The following is a 23,369-nucleotide window of genomic DNA, read 5'->3' as shown; positions in this document are numbered from 1 at the left end:
CTTAAGCAACTCCTTCATCAAGAGTTTGAGGTGAAAGATCTGGGAGAGCTACGATACTTCTCGGGCGTTGAGGTATCTAGGTCCAAGCATGGGATTTTTGTTTCTCAAGGAAAGTATGTTCTTGACCTATTGGAAGAAACTGGAAAGTTGGGTGTTAAGCCTGCTGATATACCCATTGAACAGAACCACAAGATCAGTGCAGAGGGTGGAGAGCCTCTTGAAGATAAAGCTATGTTCCAATGGTTAGTTGGAAAACTCTGTCTCACACGACCCGACATCAGTTATGCAGTCAATGTTGTTAGTCAGTAATATGCACTCTCCTAGAACTACTCACCTCCTTGCAGTTGAGAGGATATTGGCATATTTGAAGAGGTGCCTAGGTAGAGGCATTTTGTTCAAGAATAATAATCACATGAAGATAGAAGTTTACACAGATGCTGATTGGGCTGGATGTGTTGATGATAGAAGATCTACCTCTGGTTATTGTGCTTTTATAGGAGGTAATCTTGTCTCTTGGAGGAGTAAGAAACGAAATGTTGTTTCTCGTTCCAATGCTGAAGCTGAACATAGGTCCATGGAAAATGGTGTGGCTGAGATTCTATGGTTGAGATCATTATTTGAGGAGTTGGGTATTGTTTATGAGAAGCCCTTAATGCTGTACTGTGATAATCAGGCTGCCATTAATATAGCCCATAATCTGGTACAGCACGACAGAACTAAGCATATTGAAGTGGACCAACATTTTATCAGAAAAAAGGGTTACATCTTAAGAAGTATGCTTTTCGTACATCACCTCCGACATGCAACTTGTAGACCTTCTCACCAAGGCTGTTTCAAGGAAGAAGTTAGAGGCAGATCCATGCAAGTTGGGAATGACAAATATCTATTCCCAACTTCAGGGGGAGTGTAGAGAACACTAATGTGGTCCCCACTGTGTTCGTATGTCAGCATTCAATTATTAGTTAGGATTAGTCTATTAGTTATGATTAGGATTAGTACTTCAGCTTTATCTTATCTTATCTTATCTTGCCATGTAAGCAATTCAGTCCTTTTACAATTATGACACTATGTATATAAATTTAAGAGTGGGGTGGCTGTTTCTAATACAACCACTCTCTCTTTACTTAGAAATCTCTCTCAAGCTCTCTCTCTCCTTCTCTCCTCTTTTTCTTCTTCTCTTTTAGTTTCTGTTCTAAACCTAAGACTAGTTGCAATCTTGTACAACTACTACTATGACTCTTAAATGTTGTTCTTTGTGGTTGTACTTGGCTTTGCTCAAGCATGTCTAATAGGTATATATCCCATTCGCCTCATGGCCACTGTCAATCACCTTTTGAGATTTCATGTCTTAAAAAGGTTACGCTACAATTTAAGGACATAGTTAAATTACTAATTGAAAGTAAATTGGTATTAAGCTTATGCTTGTGATAGGGGTAAGAGATCCATCAACAAGGGATATTTTGTCTCGACCAAATAAAAGTTGGTAGGTGGTGAATAAATGTGAAACACTGGTCATAAGGTCAAAAGCACCAAAGTCTATTATCCAAGGGATTTTACAATTACCTAAAATAGTAGCATGATTTGCAGTGGCATGGATACTTGAGTGTGCATAGGCAAAAGAGGAACCGGTCTATGAAGGAGTCGGTGCTATAGTTGTAGACTCCAAATGACTAATTATTTGTCCATATTTCTCATATTCAGCCCTAGTGGCTGCTAGCTGTTCCCCCATAGATTTCTTAGCACCCAACCCCTGTTCACTCTATGAGGAGGTGGCTACATTTGCATTGCCACCTTTCCCATTCTCATCTTTTGCTAAAACATTCTGCATTGCAATATCATATTCGGGGTTCATGAATTTTCATAGATTGAGACCATGCCAAAAAATTTGTTCCATCCAACTTTATTGTGGTTACTGCTCCTAACCATGGTTTCAAATGTCGCCAAATGTTGTTAATGTCGCCCGACATATGTTGATGTCGAGGCTCACCAACAAGAAAATGGATGGTAATATAAAAATTACATTATGCCAGTCGACATTTCCTATATTTCGGAAATGTTGACCAAATCGGTCCAAATAACAAAAAAAAATACAGTTTTTCCTATTATGTCGACAAGATGTCGACTAATGTACATTAGAAATATAATATATTAGTATATTATATTAATATAATATAGTATATTAATATAGATTATTCCATTAATATTTCTATTTAATATTTCAAATAAAATATTTATAAAAAGAATTAACAAAATATAAAAACAAAAGAATAAATTAATTACTTTATAATATAAAACATAACATATTTTTCAAGTAAGAAAATATTAACTAGTTAGTATTTTTTAAAATATTTATTAAAATCAGAAAATGTTTATTAAATTTTACAATAAACCATATTCTACATTTAATATAAAAAATCAGAATAAATTTAATAAATTTTACACTAAATCATAATTTATTATAAATTTAGTATTAAAAATCATAATAAATTCATCAAGTTTTATAAGAAATCAGAATTTATCATAATCTTAATACTACAAAAAGGAGAATCGGTTTATTAAATTTATAATAAAACACAATGTATTATAACTTTAATATTTAAAACATCAGAATAAATGTATTTCTATTTACTAGTGTGAAATAAATATATTAGAATTTATAATAAATCAGAACTAAAAATAAGAAAAGAAAATATTAGATAACCTTGTAAAAACATCAAAATGCATAATAAATCAGTAAATCGTCATTTACTAATTTGTTATTGATCTTAGTTTCTTAGCTTTATATAATGGTTGGGAATAAGATAATAGTCTAGAAATATGTATTAATGCTTCTTTTATCATTTTACAAAATATCTTTGCATATTTCCACATATTTCATAATATTTCCACAATGTCTCTAATTTTTGCAATATTTCCCCTCGACATTTCCGACATATGTCCTATATTTTGGTAAGCGACATTTCCAACGACATCGACATTTTAAACCTTGCTCCTAACAAATCTCCACAAGCCCTCCATGGCAAACCCAGAGTATGTGGGGTATTTTGTCTCACCTCCAATTTGCTCCATTAACTCAACGGAAGCAAACAAAAATCAAATTAGGATACTGAATCACTAACCTAAAGCCAAAACTGCTCCTCAACCACCCAAAACTAGGGTTTCACAGGATCCGACAACCTGAAGGAGAGAAAGTCCAACCACTACTACCAAGGATTCCATAACCCTTTCCAACCTGGAACGATCTCAAAGAGCATCACAAAACTTCTCTTCAAGCCCCAAGCACAAGCTCTAAAGTGTCTCTAGAATCCTTAATTTAGTTTCTCCAGTTATTTAGGGTTTTTGGGAAAATCTCCAAGAACCTATCTTGGGGCTCAAACTAAGGGTAAGTTCCTCTTAAAAACCCTCCCAAACTGGGCTGTATAAGCTTCAAATCAATCAGCAAATCAGTTCTCCATACACACTATGTATAGACCTAAAAGAAGAAATTGAAGATGGGAACCTGCTTTGATACCAAGTTGTAAATCACACCAACAATAATTCTGAAAATTAAAATAAAAAAAAAGAAAAGTGGAAGAAAGAGATGTTCTGAAAGATTTAGAAGGAAGAGAAGAGAATGGAAGAAAGGGGAAGAGAATGAGAGATGACTGATCCTTTCTCTCTCTGTCCCTCTATTTGATTAAATATGTGCTGAATAATGAAGTATGTAAAGTTACATGAGTGCCCCTAGTTGGATGGTTGTCTCAAAGAGCATAAAAAAAGAATAAGTATTAAGGCCCATAAAGAAGGCCCACTACATCAGAAATAAAGCTACTAAAAATAAATAAAACTAAGGCCCATTTAGCCCAACCACTCCACAAAACCCATACATTTGGGCCTTACAAAGCTTCCCCCTTCAAGCTAAGCATAGTTATCTATCATGCCCAACTTGCACAACAATTCCGAGAATATTAATTAGTGAGATCCTTGGTGAACGCATTGGCTATCTGTCTTGTAGATGGCATATATGGAATGCAAAGATCTCCAAAAACAATTCTCTGTCTCACGAAGTATCTATCAATTTCAATGTGCTTAGTTCTATCATGCTGAACAGGATTATTAGCAACGTTATTTTCTGCTTGATTGTCATAATATAGTTTTAAAGACCCAATGATAACCATTCCCAGTTCCTTTATAAGGATTGAAAGCCACAATACTTCAGCAACTCCATGTGTCATAGGCCTATGCTCTACTTCAACACTTGACCTTGCTACCATGGTCTATTTCTTACTTTTCCAAGTAACAAGGTTTCCTCCTATAAACATGCAATACCCAAGGAGAGTTTGAAAATTTGAGATCGGTTAGGAAGAGATTGCTTGATAGGCTAGATTGAAGTTTGTGAAAATTTAAGATCTGCCTTGCTCATCCTCATTCTCCCTTCACTCTCATATGGTCCAAATTATCCAGCTATGGTTTCACAATTGGAACTATTCATTCTCAAGGGCAGCTTTTTAGTTGATTTCTTGATCATTCCCTTACTAAGGATGAAAGTTTGAAAGTTTCTCTTGTAGTCAGGTTTCTCTCCATGTAACATCTTGTTTGCCATTTTAGCTTGTAAGGTTCCTTGTCTCCTATACAATTATTTTTATGTATAGGAATAATACAGTATCAGATCTCAATCCAATTGAATTGGGGTCAATTATAAATACATCTACAATTTGAGATCCATTTTGCTTAATTGAATTAAATTCTGAGTAGAACCATATAAGGATCTGATCCATTAATAGCCCTTCTTTGGGAACTCAAGGATATGGTACTTTAAAATTTTCTCTTAATATGTTCTGCATTATGGATTAGGAGGAAAAACTTATATAAGATAGAATAATAAACAACAAACCTGACCAATGGGACCCATTTTGAGTATGTTCTGAAATTGCTCATACATAATACGTAAAGTGAAGTTGCCTTCAGAAAGCTTTTGTAGAAGCTCAGGCTGTTGATCCATAGGCACAACTTCATGAATTTTGTCCATGAACCCAGACCAATCACCCATGCCTGATAGGAACAAGATATAAAATGTGAACATGTAATACACTTTTGGGTATTAAATAATATCATAAACTTTCAAGTTGTTATAAATCAAACACAGGTGCCGTTGTGATTGAGGGTGCAGCTACCTAATAGACGACTAACAAATGGTTTGACATCAAAAACTTCAAACTCATCCATGTGTTCTCCAGTTCCAATGAATATTACAGGACTTTTTGTAGCAGCAACTCTGCAAATATGAAGCAAATTTTGATTAAATATATATATTTTTTGAAACAGGTAAGGTATTTAATTGTATTAAAGTAAAAAGTATCAGCCCATGTACAATGAGAGCCTGTACAATGGGAATATACAAAAGTGTCAACAAAAGAAAGGTCCAGCTTGCAAAAAAGAGAAAAGCTGGACACCCCTGAATGCCCTTTGTACACTTAACCAAGAACACAAAAAGCCTATAACCTTGTTTTTTACTGAAACTACATCAGAAAGTGTAGTAAAAAATTCGGCTGTTCATTTCCTTCCAGAGGGCCCAAAGGATGGCAGATGGGAAGATCCTCCAAAGCTGTTTGCCCCTAGTGTTCAGGCCCTTGAGAGGCCATCCTTGCAAGAGCTGAAGAGCTGATTCAGGTAGGCAAGATTGGACTCCAAAGCAGGAAAAAGCCAAATCCCACAGCTGGGAAGAGAAGCTGCAATGGATGAAAAGATGGTTGGAGGATTCATGAACTTCATTGCATAGGGGGCATAGGATGTTCAGTAAGAGCATCCTCCTGAGCAGCTGATCAGTGGTAAGACATTTACCCAAAACTGCAGTCCAAACAGAAAGGAAACCTTGGAAGGGGCATGAAAATTCCAGATCAAGGCCCAAGGGAAGTCAATACCCTCACATGGAAGCAAGTTAATGTAGAAAGACTGAGAGGAGAACTTTCCTGAGTAGCTCCAAGACCAGAATCTTTCATCTTCAGTCTGTAGATTAGGCTGGATGCTTTGAACTAGGTTTAACAGTTCAGTCAGAGGGCCAATTTCCCAATCATTGAGGTTTCTTCGGAAAGTGGGACCCCAAATAACCTCCCCATTCACAGAATCAAAGCAGTCTTCGACCACAACATCCTTATCAACAGCAATCTCAAAAAGAGAAGGAAATCTCTCTTGTAGAGTCTGGTTTCCACACCACCTGTCATGCCCCTCAAGAAAACAGGGAGAATAGAGGCTATGTTACTGCATAGAGCACATCCATAGTCAAGGTGACGCCTAGGCGACAAGTCGCCCTTTGAGGCTCGCCTCGCCTAATCGCCTAACAGTTTTCTACTTCCTACTATTAAACTAAAATAATCATTTTGTGTGTTTATATACTAATTTCTTTTTATTATTTTCTTATTTATTAGGGTTTAATCGACACAAACATTGCTAAATGCTGTATTGAACCCTCAAAGACTTAAAAACCTGAACCAATAAGTAAGGAAGAACTAAAAATTTTATCTAATCAGCACATTTTCCTATTCCATATCTTCTTCTGCTTCTTCTTCTTCTTCTTCTACTACTACTACTACTACTACTACTACTACTACCAATACTTTTTATTTTCTTCTTTTCCTATAACAAAAATAAGGGTTCAGCCCCTATATTTTTTGAATTTTATTTTCCTTCTTCCTTTTCTTCTCATGAATATGCTGATTTTCTATACTTTAATATGAAAATTATACTTTTCTTATGAAAATCATGAATAATTATTAAAGAAATATGATTATGGTACCTAGGGAACTACCCTAGGATCTATGCTTTTAACATAAAAAATCCATCGCCTAGGCGACTAGGCGACAAGGCACCCCCCAGTCGCCTAGCCTTGCCTTGGTGCCTTGAAAACTATGAGCACATCCCTTATTTATCTTCAACAATCCTTCTCCAAAGGCTGTATCTCTCCTTGATTAAATATCAATGTCAATGCAAAAGGAAAACAAAGAAAAAACAAAAGATAAAAGCTACTTAGACTATTATTATTAAGATCAGAACTACTAAAGATAATGAAATTAGTACTTAAGCTCAAAACAAGGTAGAGCTTCAACTCTTTCCCTCATTTATTTTTGATAAGTAAAGAAAAGCTTCCATTAAAACAAAAAAGAGGTTTACAATCTGATGAGTGACAAGTCATCACCCCGATGCAAAACAAACTAAGAAATCAAAGTTTTCCACATTACATATTTGAATACCCAAGACCTCCCCCAACTTATTCCCCAAATCCTTCTTGCCTAAATTCTGGGAGAACCAACACCCAATCTGCCACTGATCTGCTAACAGCGGCTACCATCCTATCCATACTGCAAGCTTTGTCTTCGAATATTCTTCTATTCCTCTCCTTCCATATGTTCCAACATATGACAAACGGAATGCAGCTCCATATCATCATCACCTTCTTGCTTCCACTCAGCCTAGGCCACGTAGAGAAAATTTCTGCAGCTAAAGCTGGGTGAAAGCCAGAAACCCCAAACATAACAGTAAGCGATCTCCACATGAAACCAGAAAACTTGCAGGAGATAAATAGATGACCGACATTTTACTCCTACTCCTCACATAGACAGCACCTATTAGCCATATGGAATCCTCTTGACTTCAGATGATCAACTGTCAATATACTACCCATTGCTACCATTCATGCCAAAACCTCAACTCTTGGTGGAACCGGGTTTCCCCCAAATACCTTTAATTTGATTCAAGTCTGTGTTGGACCTGCTAAGAGCCATGTAACATGATTTAACTGAGAATCTTCCATTTTTGCATTCTTTCCACCAGAGCTCATCCCTCTGCTGATCTTAAAGTTTCACACTTTGTAATTTTTCTAGTAAATAGATGCATACTTCTACTTCTCTATCCAATAGAGGCCTCCTAAACTTCGGACTCCAAATCAACTGGTCCCCCCTTCTTCAATAGCAGTCATTGATAGCAACCTCAGCCTCAGTCAGCCCATATAATATTGGACATAATTCATTCAGCTTGCCCACCCCACACCAATCATCCTCCCAAAATCTGATTTTGATCCATCCCCCACTGCAAAACTTGTTAGACTTCTAAATTCCCTGTTAAAGCTCATAATCCCCTTCCACACACTCACCCCGTATGAAGCCCTCACCTCCCTAGACTCCCAGCCGAACCTCACCACCCCATACTTCCCAGCCACTACCCTCCTCCATAATGAATTCTCCTCTCTCCCTAAACTAAATCTCCATAGCAATTTCCCCAACAAGGCCCTGTTAAAATTCTCACTCTTCTTAACCCCAGCCCTCCCCTCTCTTTTGGTTAACACACCTTGTACCAACTCACCAAGTGATATTTCTTTCCCCCCCCCCCCCCTCCCAAAGGAAATCCCTCTGAATCTTCTCAATTCTTTCAGCCACCCTAGTTGGTATTTTCAGCAGAGATAGATAATAGGTTGGTAGACTTGACAAAACACTTCTAATTAAGGTCATTCTCCCTCCCAAGGATTAATAATTAGCTTTCCACCCATCCAACCTCCTTTCAATCCTCTCCAAGATTGGTTTTCATATTATACCTAAATTTGCAGCTCCTCCCATCGGCATTCCCAAGTAGACCTGGCAAAAAGTTGACCCAACCTGCAAACCCGACCCAACCCAATCTGAAAAAACAGGGTTAGGGTCTCATATTTAGCTACCCGAATGTGAAAATGACCCAACCTAACCTGAAAAAACTGGGTTGGGTTGGGTTGGGTCATGGGTTAACCCGATGACCCGATTGTCAAGTCTAATTGGGATTATTTATGCATTGTTAGAAGTTTCCACTCTTTAATTTTTTCTATTTAGTCTTTACTTTTTATTGTTTACTCTTTAAATTGTTAAATGTTCAAGTTTTTTATTTTATATTTGGAATTTTATGGTTAATTCTTTTAATTTTGACATTTTTCATGTAATTTTTCTTTATTTTTTTTAATTTCAATTATTTTTTGAGATGAACTGAATTGACCCATGGGCCAACCCTAACCCGAACATTTAGGGTTAGGGTCTAGCATTTGATAACCCAACCCGAAATCAACCCGAAGTACATTGACCCAAACCCGAACCTGACCCACCCAACCCAATTGCCAGGTCTATTCCCAAGTATGTGAAAGGGAGCTCAGCATTCACCAATTCTGCATTCAAGTGCATCAGCACACAACCTCCCTCCTCACCTCTCCAACTGCTAATATTATGCTTTTGGAGATGAAGATGAAAGGGACGATGTAGGTAGACATGAGGAAAGTTGGAAAATTGGAGGAGATGATGATGGTGTTGAAGGTGAGCTTGGTAGATTTGTGGGCGAATATATGGAAGTTGACAAGGTTGAAGCCTGGGCTAACCTCGAGTGGGGCAAAAAGAAACTGATGGGGGTTTGGAAGTTGAATGGAGGTTTGTTCCTTTTCATGTTTCACAATAGGGATCGAGCGGAAGAGGTGCTGGTAGAAGAGTCGAAGAGGTTGAGATAGTTCGATCTAAGATTGGGATGGTGGTTCCCAGTGGCAGGAGCGTTGAGTGATAGAAGAGAAAGAAGAAGGTCAGTCTGGCTTGCAATAGTGGGGGTTCCTTTGCATGCCTGGAGTATTGTAACGTTTGAGGAAATAAGAAAACATTGTGGGAGGCTTCTAAGATTTGATGATAAGAACAGAACTTGGGATAGGTTGGATAGGGCAAGACTGTTGGTCAAGGTAACTAGGTGAGGAATGTTTCATGTATCCTGATCAAAATGAAGTTAAAGTTCGTAGGAGAGCTTTACGAGCTGAGGATAATGGTAGGATGGAACGACACTAGGATGTGAATTTGGGAGTAGATGGAGAGAAGGGGGCGAGGAAGGAGGGGAGGATAAGAGGGAAAAGGGGCAAAGCGAGGACAGAGCTGAAGGTGGGAAGACGAACAGTCGGCCAAAGGTAGGAGGAGATGATGATGAGGTGGGGAGCGAGAAGGGCAAGGATGGAATTTCAAGTGGGGATGGGGATGTGGGTGCTAACGGGGGAGGACACGTGGAGAGGGGGCATAAGGAATGCCAATCGTCACATTCTGAAATAACAGGAGAGTATTCTCAAGAGACGGGTGAAAGGAGGGGATCTTAAAATTTAACTAGGGCCCACATTAAAAACATTGGGCCAGTCAGAGCCAAATCGGGCTATCAATCAGTCGGGTTGAGAATAAGGAAGAGAAAAGGTATAATTCGAAAAAGGCCAGCAAAAAAAGCTCTTTCGAATAGATTGAAGGGCAAGAAAATAAAAGTCAGGTTGAAAATTGGGTCCAGGTGATAGCTTGATTTGAGGAAGGAAAAAAAGATGGTGAGAGTCCAGAGGAACTTTTTTTTTATCAATAACACCAGCTTCATTAAATTAAAAGAAAAGAGGGAATATGGATACAAGAGGGGAGATAAAATATCTTAGCTCCTCAAAAACAAAAAACAAAGGGAGTGCAAAGAAAAAAGATTAAAAACTACACCAAAATGAATACTCCCTATTCACTCCTTGCTTTGCCAACCCATCCGCAAATGAGTTGGCACACCTCTTCACCCAGTTGTACTGAATCTCAATGTCCCTACCCAACCATAAGAATTGTTTTTTTTCATTATTAAAGTTCCACAAACCACTGTCATCTGTCTTCAACCAACTAACCACCACCTTCAAATCACCTTACAGGATCAAACGGCTGATATTTAATTCCTTTGCTCTTTGAATTCCTTCAAGTGCTGCAAGGATCTCAGCCCTAAGAGAGTCACCTTCTCCAATAGGGCCAGAGAATAAAGCAATAACAATCCCTTACTCATTCCTGAAAACTCCTCCAATCCCAAAGGGCCCTGGATTCCTTACACTGCTGCCATCAAAATTCAGCTTTATAAAGCCCGAGGGGGGTGGGGACCAAAACGGACAAAGAGTCCTCTTGCATATAAAATTGGAAGCAATCTCTTTCCAATTTCTTGGCAAGTCATCCACAGGAAAATCTGAAAACAACTCCAAAGATTTTAGCCAATGGACAACCCTTAAAAGGATTCGATCTAACAATTCTTCCAATGTTCTTTCCTTGTCGGAAAAAATGCGTGAGTTTCTTTCTTCCCACAATGGCCAGCATACCGTTGCCCTAATACACCTCCACATAATCTTCCCTTGCTTCTTAGGCCAACTGAAAAAAGGAGGAGAAAACAAACCTTGGACAGTCTCCGGAGGATACCAAGAACACCCAAAGCGGGAGAAAACCCACTCCCATACAGTTTTAGCAGCCTTACAAGAGACCATGAGGTGGTATCCAGATTCCCCATCAGCTTTACAAAGAGCACATCTATTAGGAAGCAGACAATAATTGGGTCTTTTTCTCTGAAGTAAGTCTAAAGTGTTGATTCTTTCCAAGAAAATTTCCCAACAAAAAAAACCAACCCGAGGAGGAATAGGCCTTCTCCAAATTTCCTTAACCGGAAAGGACAACCCAAAGGGGATAGGAGGCTGAGTTAAGGTTTCAAAGAATGAAGCACAAGAAAAGGTACCAAAGCTAGAGGGGGTCCAAAATCTGGTGTCTTCCTTAGCAAGGTTTAGGAAGACAATCTCAAGGGAGGCTAGCAAAGTTACCAAGCTATCCATGTTTTGTATCCCTAATTGCCCTACGCAGACCTAGGTTCCACCCAAAACCAGAAGTGGAGGCTGAAGGGACCAAGAAAGAAGATATGGGTCCATTTTTCAATTCTGATAGAGCATACAAGGAAGGAAATTGGTCCTTCAGAGGAGAATCCCCGACCCAAAGTTGTTCCCAGAATTTTATTCGGTTACCAGAGTTTAGACCATACCTAATCCATGGGGAGAAAACTAGAAGCAAATTGTGAATGGATTTCCAAGGAGAAGCAGCTGAGGCCCTTGCCAAGATTCCAGGATCCCAGCCATTGTCTTCTAGCCCATGAATGCTAGCCACAATCTTAGTTCACAACTTATCCCTTTCCAATGAAAACCTCCACAACCATCTCCCCAACAGAGCCATATTCCTTTTCTTGAAATTACCAATCCCAAGACCTAGTTTTTTACACCTAGTGACCACCTCCCAACTCACCCTATGATCTCTCCTCTCCTCTCCAGGCTCCCACAAAAAGTTCCTTATTAAGTTTTCCAAAAGATTGGAAACCTTTGAGGGGATCTTAAACACTGACAGATAGTAGACAGGTAGGTTAGCTAGGGTAGACCTAATGAGAGTGACTCTCCCACCTAAAGAAAAATAATTTCTCTTCCAGGTCGCCAGCCTCTTCTCAAACCTCTCCACTACCGGAGGACAAAAGCTAACACTCTTAGGATTATCTCCTAAAGGGAGGCCCAGAGGAACATTCGAAGCTTAGATGAAGATGACAAAGCTAGAGATAGAAATGGAGAGTCAAGTGAAACAAGTAAGACATTAGTTGTAGAATGCCAGGATTCGAGTCATCAGTCTAACAACGCTGATTTTCAGAGTTAGGGAGTGAGTTCGGAACCGAAGCAAGACCAGCTTTCACGGTTGGCAACAGGAGGCTTGCCTGTCTTAGATAAATTAAGGCTGAAAGGAGAGACCTGTTCGACAACTAATAGTGAAGGGGCTTTCCAGTGTGGGAAAGGGTTGGTTGTGGACCAGCCAGTCCAACTCGAAAGAAAGGTACGTTTTATTGAAACCTCCGATGCCATAGCCTATAAGTTTATGGGTGAGAACCAACTGGGGAGGTTAAAAGTTTGGAGAAAGGAGAAGAAGGGACCGGAGGAAAGAAGAGAAAGCTTTCATCAGACTAGGGGTGGGTAGACAAACCGAAGAATGTATAAAACAGGAAGAGAAGATTGGAGAGAGGTGACTCAGGGGCCAATGTAGGAAAGGAGGAAGAGGATAGGGAAGAGAGAAGGGGTGAGGAGCAGGGAGGGCTGGAGATAATTCGAAATGGGCAAGTGGAAATCAGTAAGCTAGTGGAAAAGGAAGTGTCAGTGGTAAGTCTTTGGGATTGTTTTTCTGGAGAGGGGAAGAATTTGCAAAGCGAGCTTTTGAGAAGTTCGAGAGGGAGAAGAGGGAGGAGAAGAGTAAAAGACAGGAGAGCAACAAATTGTGCAAAGGGTGGGATGAAGATGGGGGCAACGAGGAGATGTTAGAAGAGGATCTCTGAGGGTAGAGGTCAACTTGCACTAAGAAGAGTGGAAGAAGAGAGGAAGAATGAGGGTGCTAAGCTGTGTTAGAATGCTCGAGTCAGGGGTATTTTGGTCATTCTGGATTATCTGCTTGAGAGTGAAAGGTCTATTGTATTTGAGTTTAAGTTATGTGTCCCATCTTCTATGAGGGACAAAATGGTCTTTCCTGTAACTCTATGTTTTTGAATAAATACAAGTGGGTCAGCTAGGGGAGAGTGATTTTGACTCTCTTCTAGTCTGGCCGAACCTTTCTTTCTTTCTTCTTCTTCTTCTTCTTCTTCTTCTTCTTCTTCTTCTTCTTTCTCTTTTCTTTCTTCTTCTCTACTTCAACCTAGAATCTGCTAGAGTTTACTAACATGGTATCAGAGCTGTAAGGTCGTATCCTCATTTCTTTCTTGCTGCTGTTCTCTTTCTGGGTTTGCCGCCAACTTTCACAGTCATCTTTTTCCTTTTCGACTGACCTGAGTGGAGGTTCGATAAGGGGCTGAAAAGGAGCTGTCATTTTGTGGGCCTGGAGGTGAGGATGCCTCCGGTCGTTGCTGTGGTGGTCGTTGGAGTGGTATACTAAACCCTCTATTCAGTATTGAAGAGGGCTGAATGTAGATAGGTATGAACACTACTGTTGTTTGTCCAAGGGACTGTGAATGTTTCTTTTTTGTTTCAAAAGTTGGTTGTGGTGGTGGTGCTCAGTGTGACTGATATGCATCTCAGTCGTGTTCCTCTGCATTTCTCTTCGTATGTATGTTGAAAGAAGAGTTGTCAACTGCTAAGGTTCACAACAGCAGTAGATTGGTGGTGGTTGTGTCGTGGTGATTGGTGTATCTATGTTTCAAAATATTTAAAAGTGATCTCCTATACCTTGTGTGTAATCAGTTCTGCAGTGTGCAGCCCAAGTGTTTGATGTGAGGACTGAGTGATTTCAGTCTTAGTGTGTTGATGGTGAATGGTTTTGCAGTGTGCAGCCCAGGTGTTTGATGTGAAGACTGAGTGATTTCAGCCTTAGTGTGTGGTGTGCAATGTGTATTTAAAGAAGCTGGAATTGGTGGTGTTATAAGTGAGATAAGTCTTGTGAAAGAGTGTGAGGTTGTGTTGTATATTTGAAGGTAAAATAATTAAGATGGCTTCATTTGAAAATGGGAATGATAACAAAACAGGTGTCATGCTTTCTCCAGACTATCTAAGTGTTCAAATGACATCCATCAAGTTGAATTGTGAGAATTATGTACCATGGGCAAAATCTGTGAAGGTGTTCTTGAAGGCCAAGAGAAAGGTAAAACATGTAAGAGAGGAGAAACCTCCCTCTGATTCCCCTGGGTTCAGTGACTGGGAACAAGTAGATGCACAGATAATGACATGGCTCTGGAACAGCATGGAACCAAAGATTAGTGTGAACTTCATGTTCCTAGATACAGCTAAGGAAATCTAGGATCATGCTAAGAAGTTGTACTCTGGACAAGACAATACAACTAGGGTGTATCAGTTGTACCAAGAGTATTTCAATTTGAAGCAAGGGAGTCAAAGCTTAGAAGGGTACTATGCAAGTTTGAGGAACATTCGTAATGAGCTTAATGTGTATCATCCTCTAACATCAGATGTTCAGATCCAACAACAGCAACGTGAGCAGCTTGATGTGACAAGATTTCTTGTGGGGTTGAAGGCTGAGTATGAACCTGTCAGAGCACAAATATTGGGAGGATCTGCTCTTCCCTCACTTGAAGAAGGTTTTGCTCATCTTAAGAGGACATTCATTGAGTCGGTAGAACATTCTTCTCTCTCTGACAGATCTGGTTTGGTAGTGACTAAAGGGGGTGGTCGTGGAAATAGAAGTGGTGGTGTCAGGAGTGGACTCCCAAGCAACCGTGGTGGTCACATGTTTAGCAGGGCTAGTGGTCGGACTAGAGGTCGAGACTCAGGGGGAGGTCGGGGAAGAGGAAGGAGTTATACTCAGAGAAAGTGTACACATTGTGGTTTAGAGGGGCACACAGTTAATTTCTGCTATGATTTGCATGGTACACCCAACACTTGGGCTAACCATGCTAGGACTAAGGGTAGTGACACAATTACTGAAAGTCAGCAAACTGACCCAATCCCCTCCACATCTACTTGTGCTTCTGAGAAGGAAATGGTGAGTGTACCACGTGCAATATATGAGCAGTTCATTCAAACATCTCAGCAGAACACTGCTACACTTGCCCATTCAGGTATGGCTTGCTTAGCTTCCAAAGACTCACACTGGATCATTGACTCCAGGGCCTCGGACCATATGTCTGGGACTCATGATGTATTTTCTTCCCTTTCCCACTCCTCCACACCTCAAATAGTTACACTTGCTAATGGTTCTACATCTCCTATCTGTGGTGTTGGTGATGTTAATCTCTCCTCCTTGCCTTTATCATCTGTTTTATATGTTCCTAAGTTTCCTTTTAACCTTATGTCTGTCAGCAGATTAACCAACTCTCTTAATTGTTCTGTAACCTTCTACCCTTCTTCTTGTGTGTTTCAGGATCTCAAGACGGGGGGGGGAAGATTGGTGGAGGGCATGAAGCAGGTGGATTATATTACCTTGATGGTGGTGGTCCTCCAGTAGCTTTTCAGTCATCTCTTACTCCTCTTCAATGGCACTGCAGACTTGATCATCCTTCTCTCAAGGTCTTGAAGTTACTGGTTCCTTCCTTGAGTCATCTTTCATCATTAGATTGTGAGTCATGTCAATTGGGTAAACATCATAGAGTCTCATTTAGTCCAAGAGTTGATAGTCGTGTCTCAAGTCCTTTCTCTTTAGTTCATTCTGATGTATGGGGTCCAATTAAAGTGGTGTCATACAATGGGTATAAGTATTTTGTAATCTTTGTTGATGACTTTTCAAGGATGACATGGATTTATCTTATGAAAGATCGTAGTGAGTTGTTCCCTATTTTTCAAAAATTTTATGCTGAAATACGCACTCAATTTGGTGTTCATATTAAAATTCTTCGCTCTGATAATGCCAAAGAATACAACTCCTCACCATTTCAGCAATACCTACAACATCATGGGATCACTAAACTTCTTGTGCCTACACCCCACAACAGAACGGTGTAGCTGAACGAAAAAAAAATCGACATCTTCTTGAAACTGCTCGATCCTCGATGATTAATATGAATGTCCCAAAACATTTTTGGAGTGATGCTATTCTTACATCCTGTTTTCTGATCAATCGGATGCCCATGTCAATCCTTGGAAGTCAATCCCCTTTCTCCGTGTTGTTTCCCACTTTATCTCCATTTCCTCTTACCCCAATAATCTTTGGCTGTGTTTGTTTTGTTCAACACTTGGGGCCTGGGTTAGACAAGCTAGATGCTCGAGCTACTAAGTGTATCTTTCTTGGCTACTCAAGGACTCAAAAAGGGTATAAGTGTTATAACCCAAAATCCCATAAATCGTTTGTGTGCTCTGATGTCACCTTCTTTGAGTCAGTTCCGTTCTTCTCAGATGCTGGGGTCTCTTCCTCTCCCTCTGTGGTTCCCCTTCCTGTACCTGTTGTGGACATCCTTCCAGTAGCTCCTGTTTCTACTACAGATGCACATCCTATGTCTGTTACTACTGAGAAGCCGCCAATCACTCAAGTGTATACCCGCAGAAGTGCATCGGGCCCTCCTCCACTTCAGCCCCTGTCGACAGATCCTACTACTGCTCCTTCTCCTTCAGATCCTGATCTTCCTATTGCTTTGCGAAAAGGTAAACGTACTTGTACTTCTCACCCCATTTCACACTATGTTTCTACTGCTCACCTTTCTGCTTCTCATTGCAAATTTATATCATTACTCTCATTTGTTCCCATTCCCAAGACTGTCCAGGAAGCTCTTGCCTCCCTAGGGTGGCGGCAAGCCATGGAAGAAGAACTCTCTGCTCTACAACATAATCACACATGGGAACTCACCGCTCTTCCTTCCGGTAAGCACACAGTTGGGTGTAAATGGGTCTACACAGTGAAGTATCTTCCTGATGGCAGTGTGGAGCGATTGAAAGCGAGGTTGGTGGCCAAGGGTTATTCTCAGATGTATGGTGTGGACTATATGGAGACATTTTCTCCTGTGGCTAAGATTGGTTCAGTTCGGGTGTTGATTTCATTAGCTGCTATGTATGATTGGCCTCGTACAACTTGACATAAAAAATGCCTTCCTGCATGGTGATCTAGTTGAGGAGGTGTATATGGAGCAACCACCAGGGTTTGTTGCTCAGGGGGAGTCTGGCAAAGTGTGTAGGCTCAAAAAGGCAATTTATGGACTGAAACAATCTCCACGTGCTTGGTTTGGCAGGTTCAGTGAAGTGATGAAAGCCTTTGGGATGAAACAATGTGAAGTTGATCATTCTGTGTTCAGCCATAACTCAAAGGATGGGAAAATCTTGCTAGTCGTGTACGTGGATGATATTGTCATAACTGGGAGTGATAGCAATGGAATCAACAGGTTGAAGAAATTCTTACAGGATCACTTCAATACGAAAGATCCGGGGAAGTTGAAATATTTCCTGGGAATAGAGGTTGCGAGGTCAAAACATGGGATCAACCTATGTCAGAGAAAATATGTTCTTGATCTACTTGAAGAAACAGGGTTGTTAGGTGCTAAACCAGCAGAGACTCCTATGGAACTCAATGCCAAGCTGAGTGTTGATGCGGGTGAAGAGTTTGATGATCCTAGAAGATACAGAAGGTTGGTGGGCAAATTGAACTACCTGACCATTACCCGACCAGATATATCATTTGCTGTGAGTGTGGTGAGCCAGTTTATGCAGCATCCTCGGGTTGCTCACTGGGAAGCTGTTCTAAGAATTGTTAGGTACCTAAAAGGTGCTCCAGGTCGTGGTTTGTTATACCAAAGTGGAGGAACTCTTGAGATAGTAGGGTACACAAATGCTGACTGGGCTGGTTCTATATCAGATAGGAGATCAACTACAGGGTATTGTACCTTCCTTGGTGGCAATCTTGTAACTTGGAAGAGCAAGAAACAAACAGTGGTGGCAAGAAGTAGTGCAGAAGCAGAGTATAGGGCTATGGCCCATACCACATGTGAGCTAGTATGGCTGAAGAACTTGCTTCAAGAGATGGGATTCTCAATTGACAAACCCATGAAATTATACTGTGATAACCAAGTTGCTGTTCACATCTCTTCCAATCCCGTCTTTCATGAGAGAACTAAGCATATCGAGGTTGATTGTCACTTTGTAAGAGATAAAGTAATAAGTGGGGTGATAACCACATCTCATGTGAGCTCAGGAAATCAATGGGCAGATCTCCTCACAAAGGGATTGTCTCGAGGAAGAATAGATTACATTTGTAACAAGCTGGGACTATATGATTATACTCTCCAGCTTGAGGGGGAGTGTTAGAATGCTCGAGTCAGGGGTAGTTTGGTCATTCTGGATTATCTGCTTGAGAGTGAAAGGTCTATTGTATCTGAGTTTAAGTTATGTGTCCCATCTTCTATGAGGGACAAAATGGTCTTTCCTGTAACTCTATGTTTTTGAATAAATACAAGTGGGTCAGCTAGGGGAGAGTGATTTTGACTCTCTTCTAGTCTGGCCGAACCTTTCTTTCTTCTTCTTCTTCTTCTTCTTCTTCTTCTTCTTCTTCTTCTTCTTCTTCTTCTTCTTCTTCTTTCTCTTTTCTTTCTTCTTCTCTACTTCAACCTAGAATCTGCTAGAGTTTACTAACAAGCTGGAATGTGAGGGTTTTAGGGAGAGCATCAGGAGGGCAGCAGTGAGAATTTTGACAAGGCATTATTGTCCAGAGGCATATTGTTACAAGAAAAGAAGCTGGAATCTATGAATGTGGGTCTAAAGGAGGAGCTATGGGGAAGGAATGGCTAGAGCTGGACGTTGAAGGGTGATTGGGGGGTCTAATCATATTTTGGGATCTCGGGGTATTTGGAAGTATGGGGGGAAGGTGAAAAGCAAGGATAGTTTGGAGTTGCTTTCCCTGTGTTGTTTGCTGGACTTTGTGGATCGAGAGAAACAGAAGGGTTTGTGAAGATAAATCTAAAAATTCTGAATCTCTGGTGGCTTTGGTGGGGGGTCTAGTAGTAGATTGGGACTGGGTGATACCAGATGTCGAACCAGTTAGCAGATCAGATGCGGGGAATAATTTCTGGAATGTGCTTGAATTTCAATCGTTGTAATTTGTCCCAGTTTTGCTTTAGTATGTGCTTATTATTTCAGTGTTGTTTTGTTTTGTTTTGTAAGTTAGGTGCCCTCTTGTCACCTACTGGTCTGTATGTCTGTACCTCTCTTTTTTTATTTAATAAATTTTCATTTTACTCTTCAAAAAAATTATTATGCTTTTAGAAAGATTAATCTTCGGCCCTGTTAACATTTCAAAATTTGCCAATACTGCTCTTAATTTCAGTATCTGTTCCACTGTTGCGTCCAAAAAAATCAAAATAGCATCTGCAAAATGCAGATGAGTAATGCAAGGCCCATCTCTTGCAGCCATAAAGCCCTCACTTAAGCCATTTGTCCCCTTCGCTCTAACATCAGATTCAAAATCGCAATAACCATAACAAACAACATAGGAGATACTGGGTCTCCTTGTCTTAAACTCCTGGAAGCTTGAAAGAATTCTGAGGAAATGCCATTTACAAGGATTGAGAACGAGATTGTAGACATACATGCATGCTTCCAAGCCCTCCACTTTCCCCAAACCCCATCAATCTTTGGATTTCTTCTAAGAATCCCCATTTCATGTGGTCATAGCCCTTCTCAAAGTCAATCTTACACACCAAACCTGGTCTACCACTCTTCAGTCTAGAATCAATGCACTCACTTGCCACTAGGACTCCATCCAAAATTTGCCTTCCTTCCACAAAGGCCATCTGAGATTCCCCAACCACCTCATGCAATACAGTCCTCAGTCTCTTGGATAATACTTTAGCCAATAATTTATAAGGACTGCTGATTAAGCTTATTGGCCTAAAGCCCTTTAAATCCACTGCTCCATCCTTCTTTGGGAATTGGGATTAGAGAAATGAAAGTAGCATTCACCATCTTCTCTAAAACCTTCTCTCTATAGAACTCCTTAAACATTTGATCAAAGTCTCTTTCAAGCCAGTTCCAACCAGCCTTAATGAAAGTGGAGTTGAAACCATCCGGGCCCGGGGCTTTGTCCCCATTGATGCCTTTTAAGGCTTCTGTTGGAAAACGTGGGGTTACTGGTTCAGATCTGAAAATAGAATTGTATATATTCCTAGGATTGTGGAAGGATTGATTTAGAAAGTTTTTCTTTCTATTTTTGTACTTTCTATTTTCTCTTATTTCTATTTTTTCTTCTTTCTATTTTCTTTTCTTTCTATTTTTCTTTCTATTTATTGCAGCAGCTTACTGTATAAATATGCCAATTGGCAATAGAATGAAACATATCAGTATTCTACCATTCCAAAACATGGTATCAGAGCTCTAGGTTTGAAAACCTTGAGATTTTTTTTACGGCCTTCATTGCCAGTTTTTTGTGTTTTTCTCTTCTGGCCTTCAGTGTTGATCTGTAACCAAAAGTGTTCCTTTATTCTCCTTTCCTGCTGGCCTTATTTTTCCTCCATTAACAATGTCCGATATGACTACAACAAGTGCTCCCGTCCAAACCGATGAAGGAGCAACAAATTCTCATCCTCACACTGGTGATTTGCAGAATATCCAGGCAACATATAGACTGAATGGCCAGAATTACTTGAAGTGGTCACAACTAGTGCGTACCTATTTGAAGGGAAAAGGAAAAATTAGTCACCTCCTTGGAACAGGACCAAGGTTGGGCGAGCCAAATTTTGATGCTTGGGACGAAGAGGACTCCATGATTATGTCATGGTTGTGGAGTTCAATGACACCCGAGATCAGTGATACTTGTATGTTTCTTCCCTCTGCAAAGGCTATTTGGGATGCTGTCCAACAAACCTATTCCAAAGCCCATGACGCTGCTCGTGTCTATGAGGTCAAAGTGAAGACTGTGGCGGCCAAACAAGGGAGCAGGAGTGTTACAGAGTATGCAAATCTGGTGCAAAATTTATGGCATGAGCTTGATCATTATCGGGTTCTTGAGACAAAGTGCACAGATGATGCTGTGATCTTGAAGAATTTTATTGAAAGAGATAGGGTGTACGATTTTTTGGTCGGACTGAATGCTGAATTTGATCAGGTCCGAATACAAATTCTTGGCAAAGAAGAAGTGCCTCCATTGAATGAAGTCATAGCCCTTGTCAAAGCTAAGGAAAGCCGTCGTGGAATCATGCTTGAGCCTAAAGATCCCGAAGGCTCAGCCATGGTGGCAAGGGAAGTACAGTGGTTCAAAGGGTGAGAACAATCACAACTTGGCTCGTGACACAACCACCCGTGACTCTAACGATAACCTCTGGTGCACCTATTGCAAGAAGCCCAGACACACGAAAGATCGGTGTTGGAAACTTCATGGGAAACCTCCCACATCCAGCAAGGACTGGAGAAATCGAGGAATTTCAAAAGGAGTTCAACAGGCCCATAATGTCTCCACAACCCCGCAGCAAGAACACTCAAGTCAGAGACCATTTAATGATGAAGAAATTGAAAGGCTAAGGTGCTTCCTGAAATCCTTGAAACCAGGAAGTGGTTCTACCTCTCTTGCTCTCTCAGGTGATTCTTTATCTCTAGGATTACATGCCTCGGCTAATGTTTTTCCATGGATTCTTGATTCTGGAGCTACTGACCACATGACACCCTCTTCACTACATTTTCTCACCTATACACCCTGTCCTAGTAATAGAAAAATTTCTGTTGTTGATGGTTCTTTCACCACAATGGCAGGGATTGGGAATATTCAAATTACTCCATCCCTATTACTTAAAAATGTGCTTCATGTTCCTAAGTTATCCACTAGCCTTATCTCTATACATAAACTCACCCAGGATGTGAACTGCAATGTTGTGTTCTTCCCTTCTTACTGTGTATTTCAGGACCAGGTTTCGGGGAAGAAGATTGGACTTGCTAAGGAAAGAGATGGACTCTACTACCTTGAAGCAACCAGCAAATCATCTCACACTGTTATGCATGTCACACACGAGTCATTCTTATCTACCTCCAATAAAGATTTAATTTGGCGTCATCATTTCCGTTTTGGTCATCCTTCATTTCCTATTTTAAAAACAATGCTTCCTTCCTTGTTTAAAGGAATTGATGTTGAAACCTTTCATTGTGATGTTTGTGAACTTGCTAAGCACAAAAGGGTTTCTTTCCCAATCAGCAATAAAAGATCTTTAACTCCTTTTTATTTGATTCATTCGGATATATGGGGCCCTTCTCAAATTCCCAACATTACCGGTTCCAGATGGTTCGTCACCTTTATTGATGATTGCACTAGGGTCACATGGATTTTTCTTCTTAAGTCTAAATCTGATGTGGGTACGATTCTTCCCAACTTTCATAACATGGTCCAAACTCAGTTTTGTGTGAGAATTAAAAGGTTTCGATCTGATAATGCTACAAATTATTTTAATCAGAATTTGTCCCCATTTTTTCAGAAAGAAGGCATTGTGCATGAATCCTCCTGTGTTTAACACTCCCCAACAGAATGGGGTAGCTGAGAGAAAAAATGGCCATCTTTTGCAAACCGCCCGAGCCTTTCTCTTTCAAAAGCAAGTGCCAAAACAATATTGGGGGGAAGCTGTCCTTACTGCTGCCTACACCATAAATAGACTACCATCTAAAGTTCTTGACAACCGAAGCCCAATACAAGTTCTTTCTCAATTTTACCCTGATATTCGAGCCTCAAATAATCTCACACCAAGAATTTTTGGCTGCACTGCCTTTGTTGATGTCCATAATAAGGGAAAATTAGACCCACGAGCAATCAGGTGTCTTCTTGGGATATTCCCCAACTCAGAAAGGTTATAAATGTTATCATCCAGCCACCAGAAAATTCTACACCTCCATCGATGTCACATTTGAGGAAGGAAAATCTTTTTTCACTCAACCTTATCTTCAGAGGGAGCCCTCATTAATGGAAGATAAGGCCTCGGATCTACTCTCCCTAGATGTATTACCCTCCTCATAGACATTCAATCGTCAAGAATCACATCCCTCTGAGTCACATTCCTCTAAGCCCCACATTCTCGAGTCTCAACAAGAGTCAAACAACCCGACCATTGAACCAAATTCAGACATTGTTAACCCCACGAATGATGTGCATGATAATGTGAGATATATGCAGGTTTACTCTAGG

General features: G+C 40.3%; 1 protein-coding gene across 2 annotated transcripts in view; it reads right to left on the bottom strand.

Annotated features, from left to right (window-relative positions):
• LOC104599194 (signal recognition particle subunit SRP54 2-like) overlaps window positions 1-23,369 on the bottom strand; it is an 86,705-nt gene that overhangs the window by 11,438 nt on the left and 51,898 nt on the right. For both annotated transcript variants that reach the window (XM_010261628.3, XM_088898284.1), the window contains exons 6-7: window positions 5,154-5,254; window positions 4,874-5,031 (exon numbers count right to left, since the gene is read on the bottom strand). In XM_010261628.3, coding sequence (XP_010259930.1) covers window positions 4,874-5,031; window positions 5,154-5,254 — 259 coding nt within the window. The remainder of the gene's footprint in view (window positions 1-4,873; window positions 5,032-5,153; window positions 5,255-23,369) is intronic.

Source organism: Nelumbo nucifera, chromosome 2 (assembly GCF_055504915.1).
Source record: "Nelumbo nucifera cultivar China Antique chromosome 2, China Antique-T2T, whole genome shotgun sequence".
Classification (NCBI taxonomy): domain Eukaryota; kingdom Viridiplantae; phylum Streptophyta; class Magnoliopsida; order Proteales; family Nelumbonaceae; genus Nelumbo; species Nelumbo nucifera.
Note: the sequence above shows the minus strand (reverse complement) of the source record. Positions and strands in the feature narration are given on the sequence as shown.